The sequence below is a fragment of the Salarias fasciatus genome, chromosome 5, assembly GCF_902148845.1.
Source record: "Salarias fasciatus chromosome 5, fSalaFa1.1, whole genome shotgun sequence".
Lineage (NCBI taxonomy): Eukaryota > Metazoa > Chordata > Actinopteri > Blenniiformes > Blenniidae > Salarias > Salarias fasciatus.
In genome coordinates this window covers 15,673,064-15,686,596 of record NC_043749.1, presented here as the reverse complement: position 1 = coordinate 15,686,596, position 13,533 = coordinate 15,673,064, and the positions used below count along the sequence as shown (strand labels likewise).

The 13,533-nt window shown below is 41.6% G+C and overlaps 1 protein-coding gene across 12 annotated transcripts in view; it reads right to left on the bottom strand.

Moving 5' to 3' along the window:
* Positions 1-13,157, bottom strand: part of cadpsb (Ca2+-dependent activator protein for secretion b) — a 63,661-nt gene extending 50,504 nt beyond the window's left edge. For 4 of the 12 annotated variants that reach the window (XM_030091239.1, XM_030091240.1, XM_030091241.1 and 1 more), the window contains exon 1: positions 12,723-13,157. In XM_030091239.1, the coding sequence (XP_029947099.1) occupies positions 12,723-13,055 (333 nt within the window). In that variant the 5' untranslated portion in view covers positions 13,056-13,157. The remainder of the gene's footprint in view (positions 1-12,722) is intronic. The other 8 variants (XM_030091232.1, XM_030091233.1, XM_030091237.1 and 5 more) reach the window with 4 other exon arrangements.
* Positions 13,158-13,533: the final 376 nt, after the last annotated feature.

Below are 13,533 nucleotides of genomic sequence, written 5' to 3'. Positions count from 1 at the left end.
TTTGAAAGCATGTATTTGAGGTTAGTGGTGTGACAAAATTCCCAGTAAGCATGAATATAAGTGCATGTGATGGTTCGTCTCTCCGTCTTTACCAGACAGACTGGTGACCTGTCCCTGGTGCAGCCTGCCTTCACACACTGTTAGCTCGGATCAGCTCCAGAGACCTTATGTTGCATGAAGCAGTACAGAAGGCGGATGGATGGATACGTTTGAATGTAAAGTTGTGGCGACAGATTCTTTGTGTTTCTTCATAGAAGACAGAAAAACCCCTGTCTGCTTGGTGTAACTCAGAAATGAAGTGTAATGGTGTTATCTATTGTGCTTCGATGAAAAACAGTAAATAATTCAAAGTCATTGCAAATTAAGGATTGTGTTAAAAAAACAAAATTATTAGTGTAAAATGTGCTGGAATGGAAGCAACATGTCATCTATTTATATTTCCCATTCCTCAACAGCTATCCAGTAAAATCACCTGCTATTCTGGTTTTACCTTTTGCACACGTGTGGTGCTTTCCCCTTCCCTCCCTCGGCTCACACATCATTCCTGAGTCAGTGACCTCGCAGTCAATCGGCTGACAATATCCCTCTGACAACTGGCTTCAATCTCGCAGGTCAAGCTGTTGTATATATCAAACAAGCACAAGGACCTGCTGGTAATGTGTGTGTCTGCGTGTTTTCAGAAGCACATTGCGAGTGACAGACTCTGGTGTGGGAGTGAGATGGAAAAGTAGCACATATCATGTGCCTGTGAGGCAATCTCAATGCCATCTGTGTGTTCGTCGTACTGCCCCGATGCCCCCTCATTATTTTTAGAAAGTGAGGGTCAAGGGACATGAGGTTTGAAGGGCTGCAGTGGGAAAGACTTCAGGTGTGCAGACAGGTATGAGAACCGACACCAAAGATCCATGAGCTCAGTCGTTACTGTCTGAAAAAATAATATACAACTGAAGTCGAGGTATGACGAATCAACGCACGAGCCTTTCCCTTGCCTTGCAGCAGACTGAAACTTGGGATGTTGCTACTTAAAGTTCAAACATGAAAGTTGCACCAGCAACACAAAACAGCACATCAATAAGAGCAGAGATCAGCACTCAAGATCAGGCTTCAAGGTTTCAGGCTTATTTATCTTTGGAGCTGTGAAATTAAAAGAGAAGGTTTCCACAGATTGTGAAGTTCAAGGAACATCACGCAGCCTGAAATGGTAATATTACCACTACTATGTAAATGAGACTCGTCTATAGAGACACAAGGAGCCTGAAGTTGACATGAGCGTCCTTCGCTAGTTGTCCATTTCTGAGAGGCTGAGAATAAATAAGCCATGCAGCTTTCACTTTATTTAGCTTGTGCTTATAATGTAGATTATAACGCAGTGAAAGAAGGATTTATTATAGAACTCTACATCTCATGAGACCAAAGAGTAAATCTGGAAGAAAGCTACACATTTTACCCAAGAGTGTTTCTGCAAGCTCAGGTTGAGAGCTGTTATGATTCCAAAGCAGAATAAAAACTACAACATCAGAAGACAGCATGAATAATGTGTAATATGTTGAGGAAAATACAGTCTGAGATGCTGCTTGTTGGCTGCTGGGCTTTTGAAAAGAAGCGTGAAAACTTACTTGAACCGAGCTGACTGAGATGTTTCAGGGCAAAGTGAACACTTGCACCACTAGACCTGAGGTCGTCCATACTGCAGCGTTTCTTTAAATTCATCCCAGCTCTGCTGCACAGCCTGAACACACTTTGAAAAGCATTACGGTGGACACTCCAAACAGCACAAGCGAGACTCTGGAGTGTGGATGAAATTGGATTTTTGAAACCATTTCAATCGTAATTAATGAGCAGCTGTAATTACAGCTGAAACTACCATTCAAGCAATCCACCAACAGGAAACTAATCAAGCAGCTTTTACAATAATTGATTAATTGTTTGGTTAATTTTTCAAGCAAAATGCTAGATAACAATTGCAACTAGCCTCAGTATTGTGAGGATTTCATTATTCACTTTGTTCTTAATGAAGTACAATTCATTATCTTAAACTTTAGTTGAAATGTTTCACTCTCTTTGAGCATTAAATTAAAATACCAAGTTTTTAATGCCAAATATAGCACATGACCAAAACCAAAGGGCCCTCAATCAATCTCATTTATTACTGCGGCATATTTACGTGCAATAGTCGAGTCGCTAAGGTACTGGGAAGGGATATTTTGGTCGAAACGCTGGCAGAACACATTTGTGTTTCACCTGAAATTTTTACAATGAAAGGTCAAAGCTAATAATACCTTGGCTGGTGCTGACAGTTTCTCTTGGCTGATCTGACTTTATGTGACAACACAGCGAGCTGCTAACTCCGTGCATGTGTGCGTGATTTGTTGGCCGGCTGACACTGAGGCGCGCAGCAGTGGAGCAGGTGAGTTGTGCCCACTCCTTCACCAAAACACACTTCAAACGCATAAAGTATTTATGATGCCCCAGCTTTCATGCTTTTTTTTTTTTTGCTTCTCTGCTGATTGGAGAATTGTGCTGATTAGTGACCAGTTTGATGGATGACAGAAAATGCCTCCATATTCATCAGTACAGGCCAGACTCCCAAGACTTACTTTCCTGCTTTGCTCCAATCGATTCCCTCTCTGTGGCTCTTATCAAGATTGCAGTATTATGCAGTGATTCACTTGCTTGCAAGCAGTGACATTAATCAGCTTTCACATATCAATAGATAGGACATGCACATGTACACCAGCTTTATTATGGTTTAAACAGACTGTGGATTTTATTTTCTACATCGGCAGTATAGCTGAAAGAGTACTTGAGTTGCTGTGAATTATTCCATCAATAAAAAAAAGATAGTGGTTTGAAGAAATATTTTAAAATGTGACCCTAGTTTCAGGTCTTTGCAACGACAGATAAAATGTGTTAATTTCTGTTTGAAGTGTATTAGAGAAGCCTGTCAGTTTCAAAAGGAGATTGTTTTAAAATGTGAGTCTTGTCTCCTAAAGCCCATTGAGCCTTTAACAAAGGTTTGTGCTATTAAAGCCCTTCAGGCAGATATGTGGCAAAATCTTCATTTCCTTCAGTGATTCTTCAGTGAACTGAAAATGGATTGCTAAACTATTCTGATGTCAATGTGTGTCATTTTTTCACAATTTACAAACAGCAGACATTTATGTAGAAATAATGCAACAAAATTAGCTGTTAAGTATAGCAGTTCGACATGGTGTGCAGATGACGCTGAATAGCTTTAGCAAAGTAAATACAATGAAATGAATGTTTTGAAGGAAAGATTTCATTAAAATGTGGCAAACCTTTACCAAACAGGTGAATAGTGAACGTGTCCTTTTGTTATTGGCTGGTGAAAGTTCATCAAATTAAAATAAATATCTGGTTGTTTTCATGAGAATAACACAAAACACCGAATGGTAGAAACATTTGACTTTTGGATAAATTTAGGGGCGACTACAGCAGCTTCCATCACCACACCTGTATTTCACACCGGCAGAAAAGTTCTGACACTTTTCTCATAACTCCCTGTATCTGGTCGAAAGTTTTGAATGAACGCGTCGTCGTCGTCAACTTGTGAGCTGGATCTCGCAGTGCTGTGATGATTGGAGTAATTATCTAATTGAATGCAGTGCACTGTGTACTGTAGCTCGTGTAGTTCTGGGCAATACGGCTTCAGCTGTGCTGACTCACATTTGTGCTTCCTTCAAGAAGTTATATAACACTGAAAGACGGTTAAATTGGGCTGTTTTCCAAAATTAAATGGCTGCAAAATAAATGGAAAGTCGTCTGTGGTAAGCAGAAGCAAATTTAATGGTAATTGATTTAGTCAACTCATTCAAAAATCCTAGATAAACATATGCTGGTAAAACATTCGAGAAATAAATACTGAATATTCGATGTGCATGTTCACATGGAACATGCAAATGTATGTTTTACAACTGAACTTCACTAAAACTGATGAAAAGGTAGAAAAAGCTACTAAATGTGACCAAGTTCAGAATAAACCAGCTTTAACTCTTCTATTGTTTTTCACGAAACATGATATCAGTGGGTCCTCTCGGCGGACAAAAACACATTTCATTCATGTTGCAGATGACACCGCCGCCAGCCCACATCTGAGTAAACAGCAAACAGAGTAAGGGCACAAGCGCCGCATGACAGCTGCACAAAATCAACCAGCATCAGGCCTCATCAAACACCAAACACCGGCATTTGACTATGGTCGCAAAACTACAATTATACAAGACAGATGCACAAAGCTATTATCCTCAACCAGACATGCTCACGTAGATTTGTTCTGAAGTCGCACACACACACACACACACACACACACACACACACACACACACACACACACACACACACACGCACACACACACACGCACACACGGGCAGCATTGTGTGAGTAAATACCACTCCTCTGGGTTAGTAAACAGCCAGGTGTATACTCTGCAGACGGAGCATGACACACAGCAAACAGGGATGAAAGAGGGAGCTCTGGCTCTGTATAACCAGCCTTCGCACTGTTGTCATATTTGGGCGCCGTGGCGTGGCGCTGCTGATATATACAGGAGAACACTGTGTTCACAACCAGCAAAGCCCCTGCTTGAAACAGTCATCCATTATCACACCACCAACTGACTGGCGTCGGCCATAAAGCTCTGCTGGTTCCTCAATATGTTCATCCAGTTAGTGAGTGCAGAATAATCCCTTAAGAACATGAAATGGTATGAACATATGAACATCCATGGAATGGGGAGAGAAAAATAATCCACTGAACGGTCTCCCAGAAATGCATTCCCAATTCACAGAGAGCAGACTACTGCTTGCAGACATGATATTTACAAAGTAAGGATCTGGAAGTCGAAGTAAACTCTGCCAGATTTCTACAAAAGCCATTTGAGGACTTTTATTATAATGTAATTATCTTTACACACAGCAAAGTCTAACACTGTGTTTTATAGTTTTCAAATGCTCTGCACTTAAAGTATCAATGGATTTTTTTTTTCACTGTAAGATTAAACCTCTTATGACAGTAATCATATCCAGGCTGGATGGAGTTTTTTCAGATTTAATGGCAGCAGAATTCACCATTTCAGTCATGCTGCTCCTTCGAAACTTCGATATCTGTCAGTCATTCAATATCAGTGTGTGATTTTGACTGGACATTCTACAAATGTGTGACATGACAATCCTGCCTGTCCGTGATTGTGTGATCGAACTGCAGAAGTCTTGATGGGCTCCCTGATGGTTTGTGTTAGATTGAGAGCTCTGTTTTTACTGCTTTCAGCCAGATTTTGAAGGTTTTCCATGTTATAATGATAGTCTAGTCGCCATGATTAAGAGACGGATGGGGGCCAAATTCTGCAGCTGTGGGATAGTAATGTAAGAGTGATTTAACTAAAATTTAATATGACTGAAGGAATGGAAAACATTGTAATTTAGGGATTATGAAATATAATAATATCTATATTACCTGATAATCAAATCAAGTCAACTCTTTACACTGCATACAGTGAAGCTGTTCTCTCTCCTTTTCCACGTCAGCAGAGCTGGGTGTGGCAAAATAACATCCACCTTGCTTTCACAGGGTCACAAACTCAAAACACGAATAACCACTAACTGTATCACCCAAAGCGCAGATTCATGATGTGTAGAGCAAACGAAACTGACGCTGGATCAGTGTTTCCATCGCTGGTGCATTACTCTCCTCAGGAGCCTTAAACACAAATCCTTTGCTGCCGCCCGCCCATCACAAACCACTCACTGTCCTTCCCTGTGCTCTCTGTCTCTCCTTCCTATTTCAGAAAACTCTCATTTGATGTTTGCAATGTGTTTATTCACCAATAGGAAACCGTTGATTTGTTGACAAAAGATCCCATCAATTTCATCACAACTAAACGGTGTTGAAGTCTATTAATAAAAAGCAAAGGAGGGAAAACTATTATAAAAATAGTTCTCAGAAAGGCATACTAAAAATAAAGAAAAACAACTTTAATACAACTACTGATAGACGAGTCAAGAGATCGGCCTCCATTCAGCAGTGACTGTGAGGTGGGGGCGGCACACTCAGGATTTCTCCATCATTTCTGTGGTGACCTTGAGCAGCGTTGCCTCGTTACCTTGTTTAATCTCCGTGGGGTGAAGTGAAAGGCTAAAGACAGCTGATAGTAACATTCATCAATACTAAAACGGTGGAATTTGATGAATTTAGGAGTCATCAAGATCAACCAAACAATGAGCAAAAGCCAAGCCCTCCCGTATCAATCCATTTTTTATTCATCCATCCATCTTCTATAATGCTTTATGCTGTGGTAAAAAGGCTTACAGGGTGTTTAAGGCAAACGGCTTACTATGAGAGAGGGCAGGATACTCCCTGGACAGCTCGCCAGTCCATCACAGCACAAACACACAACACATCTCTGGGAAATTTAGATTCACCAAAACATGGTGAGAACATGGAAACCCCACACAGAAAGACATATGAACCCACAACCTCTATAACACTGTAACACTAATCACCCACCACCAATAATAAAGGGAATTAATGGTGTTTAACGTAAAGTCCAGTCAGGTTATTGCTTTGGCTAATGTAGGTAATGATTGCTGAGTAAAAACTGTTGAATCCGTCAGTGTTAATGATGTGAACATGTTAGCATAAGGTTGGTATTGAAGCGAGGTTATCGGGTTGCTCTTCTGCTCGAGTGCGTGCTCGGTAATGTTCCCTCTGTCATCAATGTTAGTGATGAATGATCCTGATTAAAATGCAGTTCCTCCAAAGCAGACAGCGAGCAGACTGGGGATTTGATGAGCATCAGATGGGGAGTGGTGTAGTGAACATGTCACACCCAAAGAGGATTCAGAGCAAACCGTCTACCTGACTTATAGCCTCGTGCCTGCCCCAGGCTGGTATTTGTGTGCTTTATGCCTCGGTAAGAGTCATCACAAAGCAGGAAAGAGGTTCAACAGAGGACTGCAGTAATGGTCCGGCTTGAGCTCTTCGGTCTTTAATGTGGAAAATCACTGCTGCTCTCTCTCTCTCTCTCTCTCAGTCTCTCTCCTGTTCGCGGTTTCCCACTCATACCTGAGTAATTTTCCCTTTGAAGCAATATTTCACAGGGTTCATTTGCACAAACACATTCTCAAGTCCTAAATGACCACCAACAGCCGAGCAGCTTTCATTTCATTTAGAAGACTCAAACGTGTGATGAACACACAGCTACACGTTACGTGTCAACATTAAAAAGACTCACAAAACTTTTTTTTTTCCTTGTGTGTGTAATTGTGACTTTCAGAACTTATAATTATACTCAGAATCTCATAATTATGAGGAAAATTATGTTGTAATTATGTGAAAAACTCACAATCACAGTCTAAAAAGAAAGGGTGTGATCAGTGTGACAGTTCAATGAGAGAGAGCCTGCTTCTGCTCAACTGTTTCATTTCACACATATACACACACACACACACACACACACACACACACACACACACACACACAAGTATTTATGTGGCTGTGTGAAGTTCATGTTATTATCATAACGTCTACCTTGCATAAACATTTTTAGCAGCTCTTATCTTTCAAGCACGCTGATCTCTCTGCGGTTATTTGAGCCTCCTAAATATTTCAGTTTGCCATACATTATGCATGCTTTATATATGCTTCAACTGTTGCAGAATTCATGTCAACAATGGACAGAAAATAAATCTGAACCGTAGTTTCATAATACCCAAATTCATCAGGCCAGGACTTCATTTTTCTCTTATTTTTGCTCTTCGTATAGTGAGTGTGTAGAACTGTGAGTATGGATTTTATCCTATGTAGCAGCAAAGCAAAATAAATCCTGTCCACACCGCAGATTAATCTTTCTCAATCCTCAAATGCAGAGCGCAACACAGCTACACAAATCTGGTGCATGTCCGGATAGCGTGTCCTTCAGATCGCAGCAATACATCTCCGTGATGTGCCATAAGGATTAAGGTTAGACAAATGTTCACTGCAGACATTTCGTGTTTGCCTACTTGGCAACAACATTCTGGATGAAAGACAAGATTTATAGACAATAAACACTTGAAATTATAATTAATGAATGCAGACAGTAAAGAGGTCACTTCTGAGCCACATTACTGGTATTTGATGTCCACCTGTGTGAAATAATCCCTCCACAAGATTAAATGCGGTGCAATCATGGCGAAGTATTTGCATTTCTGTAGCTATTTTTACCGCTCTGTGAAAATCAGCGGTGACGGCGGGATCGTTATCAGGTTAAAGAAAAGTCAGCTCTATCTCGTCTACAGGTGCCAGCTTCAAAGCGGTCGGGCCTTCATTAGAAGACGTTAATATTCTAATGACTTCAGAAGACCTTCAGCTTCCCTTTCCGACGGAGGAGACGCTTAATATGTGGAGCTGCGATACGTTCCACGCGGCTGCATAGACAGTGGGTGAGGGGGTAGTCCGCCTGCTGTTCTTCAGCTGTCGCCCCTTCTGAATCCACTTTTAGTATCCGTGCCATCAATGGAAAGCTTCTATCTCTCACTTGTGTTTCTTCAATGCAGGAAAAAATCTTGCACTTCTTAAATTATGAAAGGTTTTTTTTTATTATTATTTTTTCTTGACATTAGCCTTCAAATTCTGATCAACATGTTTTGTTACTAACTCAAAGCTTGACTTTGACACTGACAGCGGTGCGTCTTTTATTCTTGAAAGATGCCTTTTTTTCAGGCAGAACACCATTTAGAGATCTTACATAATGATGCAAATGACTTCAGTGTCACACTTGAGCTCTCCATTCACTGCCGCCGCCTCTTGCCCACATGACTGTGTAGTTCATGAACATAATGAGCCTCGACAGTTCACCTTGATTTATCGCGAGCTACGTGTTCGCCATTCAAATAGCTCTGCTCATCTAATCTTCCAAAAGGACTTTTAGATTCAGAGAAATAAGGGGAACAGGAATAAAATGAGATACTCAATAGGAGAAATGGTAAAGTCACGTTAATTAAGATGTGTGCTGCTGAAACAGTATATCTTTTAATGCTGTTTGATTCTGTTGCAGTATGTCCAGTGATCCCTGTGCCACTTCTGTTATCTATCCTCCATCAGTCGACACACAAGCTGTTATCAGGTGCATCCTCTGTATCAAAAATCATCAGTAAAGAATAAATGTCTGACTTTTATTGTGTCACAGTAATTACCATAGAAAGATTCTGCTGAGCTCTACAAAAGTGCCCTGCTTTTGTTCATATTTTGTCTAAAATAATGCAGCAGATGTCCATATTTTAATTAATTCTGTGATTAGCAGCAATATTTTTCCAAGATTTTTTTTTTTATTTCATCATCTAAAACAAATTGATAATTAGAGGTGAGAGAAATCTGACACCTCCCTCGTCCAATAAAGCTGAGCATATGGGCAGCTCTGATCCAGACACGGTAAGCTGTCAGGGAGATGATTGGAAAGCTAGTATGTAGTTCAAGATTTAAAAAAAATATATATATATATTAAAGAAACAAAGCTCCTAGAAAAGAAAAATCATTCACAATGAGACACCCTAAATCCTTTGCCAGCAGTACTAAATGCCAAAGTAGCAAACTTCTTCCAAGTATCACCAATTTGCATTTCAGACTGTTTCAAATTCCCATCACAAACCCTGCTGCACTGTTCAGAGCCTCTCTCCCTCTAACCATCCAGCATACAGTGTAGTAAAACGCTGAGCCAAGAAGAACTCCATAAAGTAAAGCTGCTGGCAGATGAACTGATTGGATCCCATTATCTTCAGGGTTCACACTTTTTGATTAAAAAAAAAAAAGAGCATTTTCTCAGGTTGAAAACAACCAGGTGTGATGTTGGGGATGTGCAGAAACACCGTGTTTGATTCTCCTTGACTACTTTCATGAATCAGGTCGGCATTCACGTTACCAGACAACGGAGGGTCGTGACGGTGACTTTGTGGGACAGCGCTGAAGAAAAGTGCTGCTTCGATGTGAAAACAAGTTGGCATGCTCTTAATGACAACGTGCGAATTTTTGGCAAGTATTTCAAGTCGAACATATTTACATATTTTATACTGTCTGATCTATATTTTTGCTTTTACAAATTCTAATAACAATCTAACTCAAATCAAATATTTCATGTGATTTGTGGACTGAAGTACCAGACTAGTAACACCTGTGCCTGAGCAACCAGCAATTTTCTTGAGAAAACACATGAGGAGACAAAAAACAACAAAAAAAACCCACCACTTTTCATCATCATTTTACTATCCCTTGCTATTTCCCAGAGCTCACAATTGAATTTAATTGGGTCATATATTTCCGAATATCGATGGTGCATCACAATAGCACCGCAATTTCACAATTTATACCAAACAATTATTATCTTTCAATGTGCTTAATAGATTACTGGCTTTATATTCACCACTGGAGGGGAATTAGTGTCAGTGTCTCCCATGATGATTAGCCTAGCTCACAAACAAGTGTGTCACCAGTCATTCCTGCGCACACACTGGAGCAGCTGTTAACTAGCAGCAGCCTCCATGCCGCGGCTTTCTGAAGGCATCTTTCAGACTGAACAAGAAGTTGTTTCCTCCACTCCTCAAAGGGAAGCGGCTGTCTGTTACTGCCCTGTCGGTTTATCCTTTCACAAGGTTGTGAGAATACATCTGAAGCAGCAGCAGCAGCAGCAGCAGCCCAGCTCACTGCAGCCTGGTCTGTTTCTGTGTGATAGCCCATCACTGCTGTTTGTGTGCCAGAGCTTCTAATAACGGATTATCGTGGAGCTGCTCCACATGTTTTTGCTGAGGCCTTTAAGTCTTTTCATAGTGAAAATTGCTTCATCATATTGCTGTGGCTCGTCAATAATATCCAAAATTCTAATAGGCGCATTAGATTGTGCATCCAGAGCTGCTTAGTAATTCATTGCTTGTGGACATTTGAGGAAACCCACATTGTTGTCAGGTTTTGGTATAAGATGAATTGACCTTACTATATGTATTTTTTTTTATCTTCACTAAGCAAATGAATAACTTCTCACAGCCACGTGGGACAGAAACACACTGTAACACTGAAATGCTGACCGGTGTACAATGCAATGACATTACAAACTACTACTACTAAATGTCATCTGTGTGACTGTGGAGCTCCTTGTAGTTCAATATTTGTGTGTCATTAAACCTTCAGACAAAGTAATTTACTTTGTTTAAAAAAAAAATGTATATTTAGTTTTAGTTCAAACCATTGTTGAGCGATTTGAAACAAATCCGACTGGAGGAATGCAGACATGCTTTGGTTTATTGGTGAAGCAGAATTGTTAGTGCAGAAATTTCACTCAACCACAGCTAATTATTGTGGCAGTCTGTGTTACCAGATCCGAAAGTGCATTAGTAAGCAGACATTAAACTATCAGTAACCTACAGTCGACACTACTACAAACAAATAGATGGAAACACTGTGGTTTATGCCTCCCACATGCATTTGTGCGTGAGTCAGCAGAAAATTCAGACCATATGGCCTAAAACTGTGTCCAAAGGAAGACGGGTCGTCCGCATCCTAAAGTAGCGACAAATGGGATTTCCATGGGATTGTTTATAAGTGTTTTAAACGGGTGAGTGACATGTAATTGGCCTGTGATTAACTGTGCTGAATAATTCTTCACCAGGCCCACTGAGCACACTAAATACAACTTATGCCTTGTTAGAGAAGGTAGAATTGGCTGTTCTAACACTTAAACATCCACATTCCTTCCTGGCTTTTTCTGTATGAAAATATATATAACATGCTGGTCATGATGGTCAGATCTTAACTTGGAAAATAAACAGTCAGTGGCCTACTTCTGCTGTGACAACAAGAAGCACACAGCAAGGACATAAAGCTGCTAATCATCTGTGAAAACAATCAATTGTTCCTTCTGTCCAGTAGGGCCTGAGCATGGTGACTTTGACAGTAAGGACATCATGACCCAAAACTGGCTTTACCATCAAGGGAGCAACATAGCAGCAGATTTCACAAGAACTCTCATAAACCTCTGAATCTGGATCTTGTTTACAAAACTGAATAAAGGCATTAATCGTGCGGATGTAGAAATTTGGTTTTTAATGCAATTAATTTACTTTAGCCCATTGAGGAAAGCCACGCTCATCTGCAGAGGAGAGAGGCTATTAACCCACCCTCCTCAAGTGGCTTGTGCCTAAAAGTCACCTTGGGAGGCCAAATTGACAGGATAAATGATGGCGCAAACGGGTTGAAATTCAAGATATGCTGAAAAGGCAGGATGCAAAGCCACAGAGAGCAAAGATGTAGGCCAACAAAGACATGGACGGCCGTCCTGTTGTAAATCGCCATCCACTATCTCCTGAATGCCCTTTCAATTAATGGGTTTGCTGGAGAGTAGGGCTGCTCTCACTCATAAGCTTGTGTACTGGAGTAGCATGGACTGCACTCGGTCTGCAGCTCTGCAGCACTGTGAGAGAGCTCTTACTATCCGGAGCTCGCAGCGTCTCTCTCTGCTCCTGTCATGCTCCGAGGATTTCTACATTTTGCGTCAAATAACAAAGTGTGGCGTGCACGGGGGTCTGCGCGCGATCCGTACGCTACCGGATAGGCCTAGTGGCCAAAACCCCCCTCTGTGCTGGAGCTTATGTAGGTCATCAATGACAACATCTGCGATATGAAAGGAGGCATTTCGCCATCATGTGGTTATTAATTATGGCTTTGCACCGAGGGCCCTTACCTTCTGCTGTCGCCTTGCCATGTCTGTGGGCTGCTTTGCATTGAACGGGTAAGCGATGCACCGCATCACAAAAACATAGAGCTGCAGCTTCTTCTTGCGGTCTTCCTCCTCTCTGTGCAGCTTCTCCAGGTCCTCCTTCTCCTCGCTGGCGGCGGACGGGCTCGGGCTGGTCGGACGGGCACTGCTGCGGCTGCTGCTGGGAGCAAGTCCACCCGAGCTCTCGCTGGTCCTGCTGGGAGAGATGCGGGATCCGGCCTGAGGTGCCATCGCTTCTTTGCTTTCCTCCTCCACTATCCCATCAGATTCCTCCTCGCTGGACGACGGATCCAACATCTTCTCCTGGAAGCGACGCGCCCCTGCAGATGCACTGACCTTTTAAGCGTCTTCTTTTTCTGTTTTCTCGTTTTTTTTTTTTTTTTTTTTTTTTTTTTAAGTCTGCAGATAAGTTCTGCAATAGTCGTATCCGAGCCTGGATATCTAGTAGAATATGCCCTTAGTCGAAACAGGGATGGGCCCTGATTGCACTGGCTCGCTGAGAGATGTCAGCAGTATGAGTGGAGCTGGAAGAGCTTCAGTCTGCTTCACACGGAGCATTCTCCGCCTGCGCCGACCGCTCGTCGCTGCTTACGTATTTTCTCTCTTTTATTGGCCAGTCACCGCTGCGGATGTGAGAGGGGGGAGGTGAGAAGGGAGCTGAGGGGAGGGGCAGGGCAGGCGAGTGTAGTGTACAGATGAGGGGACCGGAGCGGCTCCTCTTCTGTTTTTTTTTTTTTTCTTTTCTTTTCTTTTTTTTTCCTGTGGTGGAAGCGGG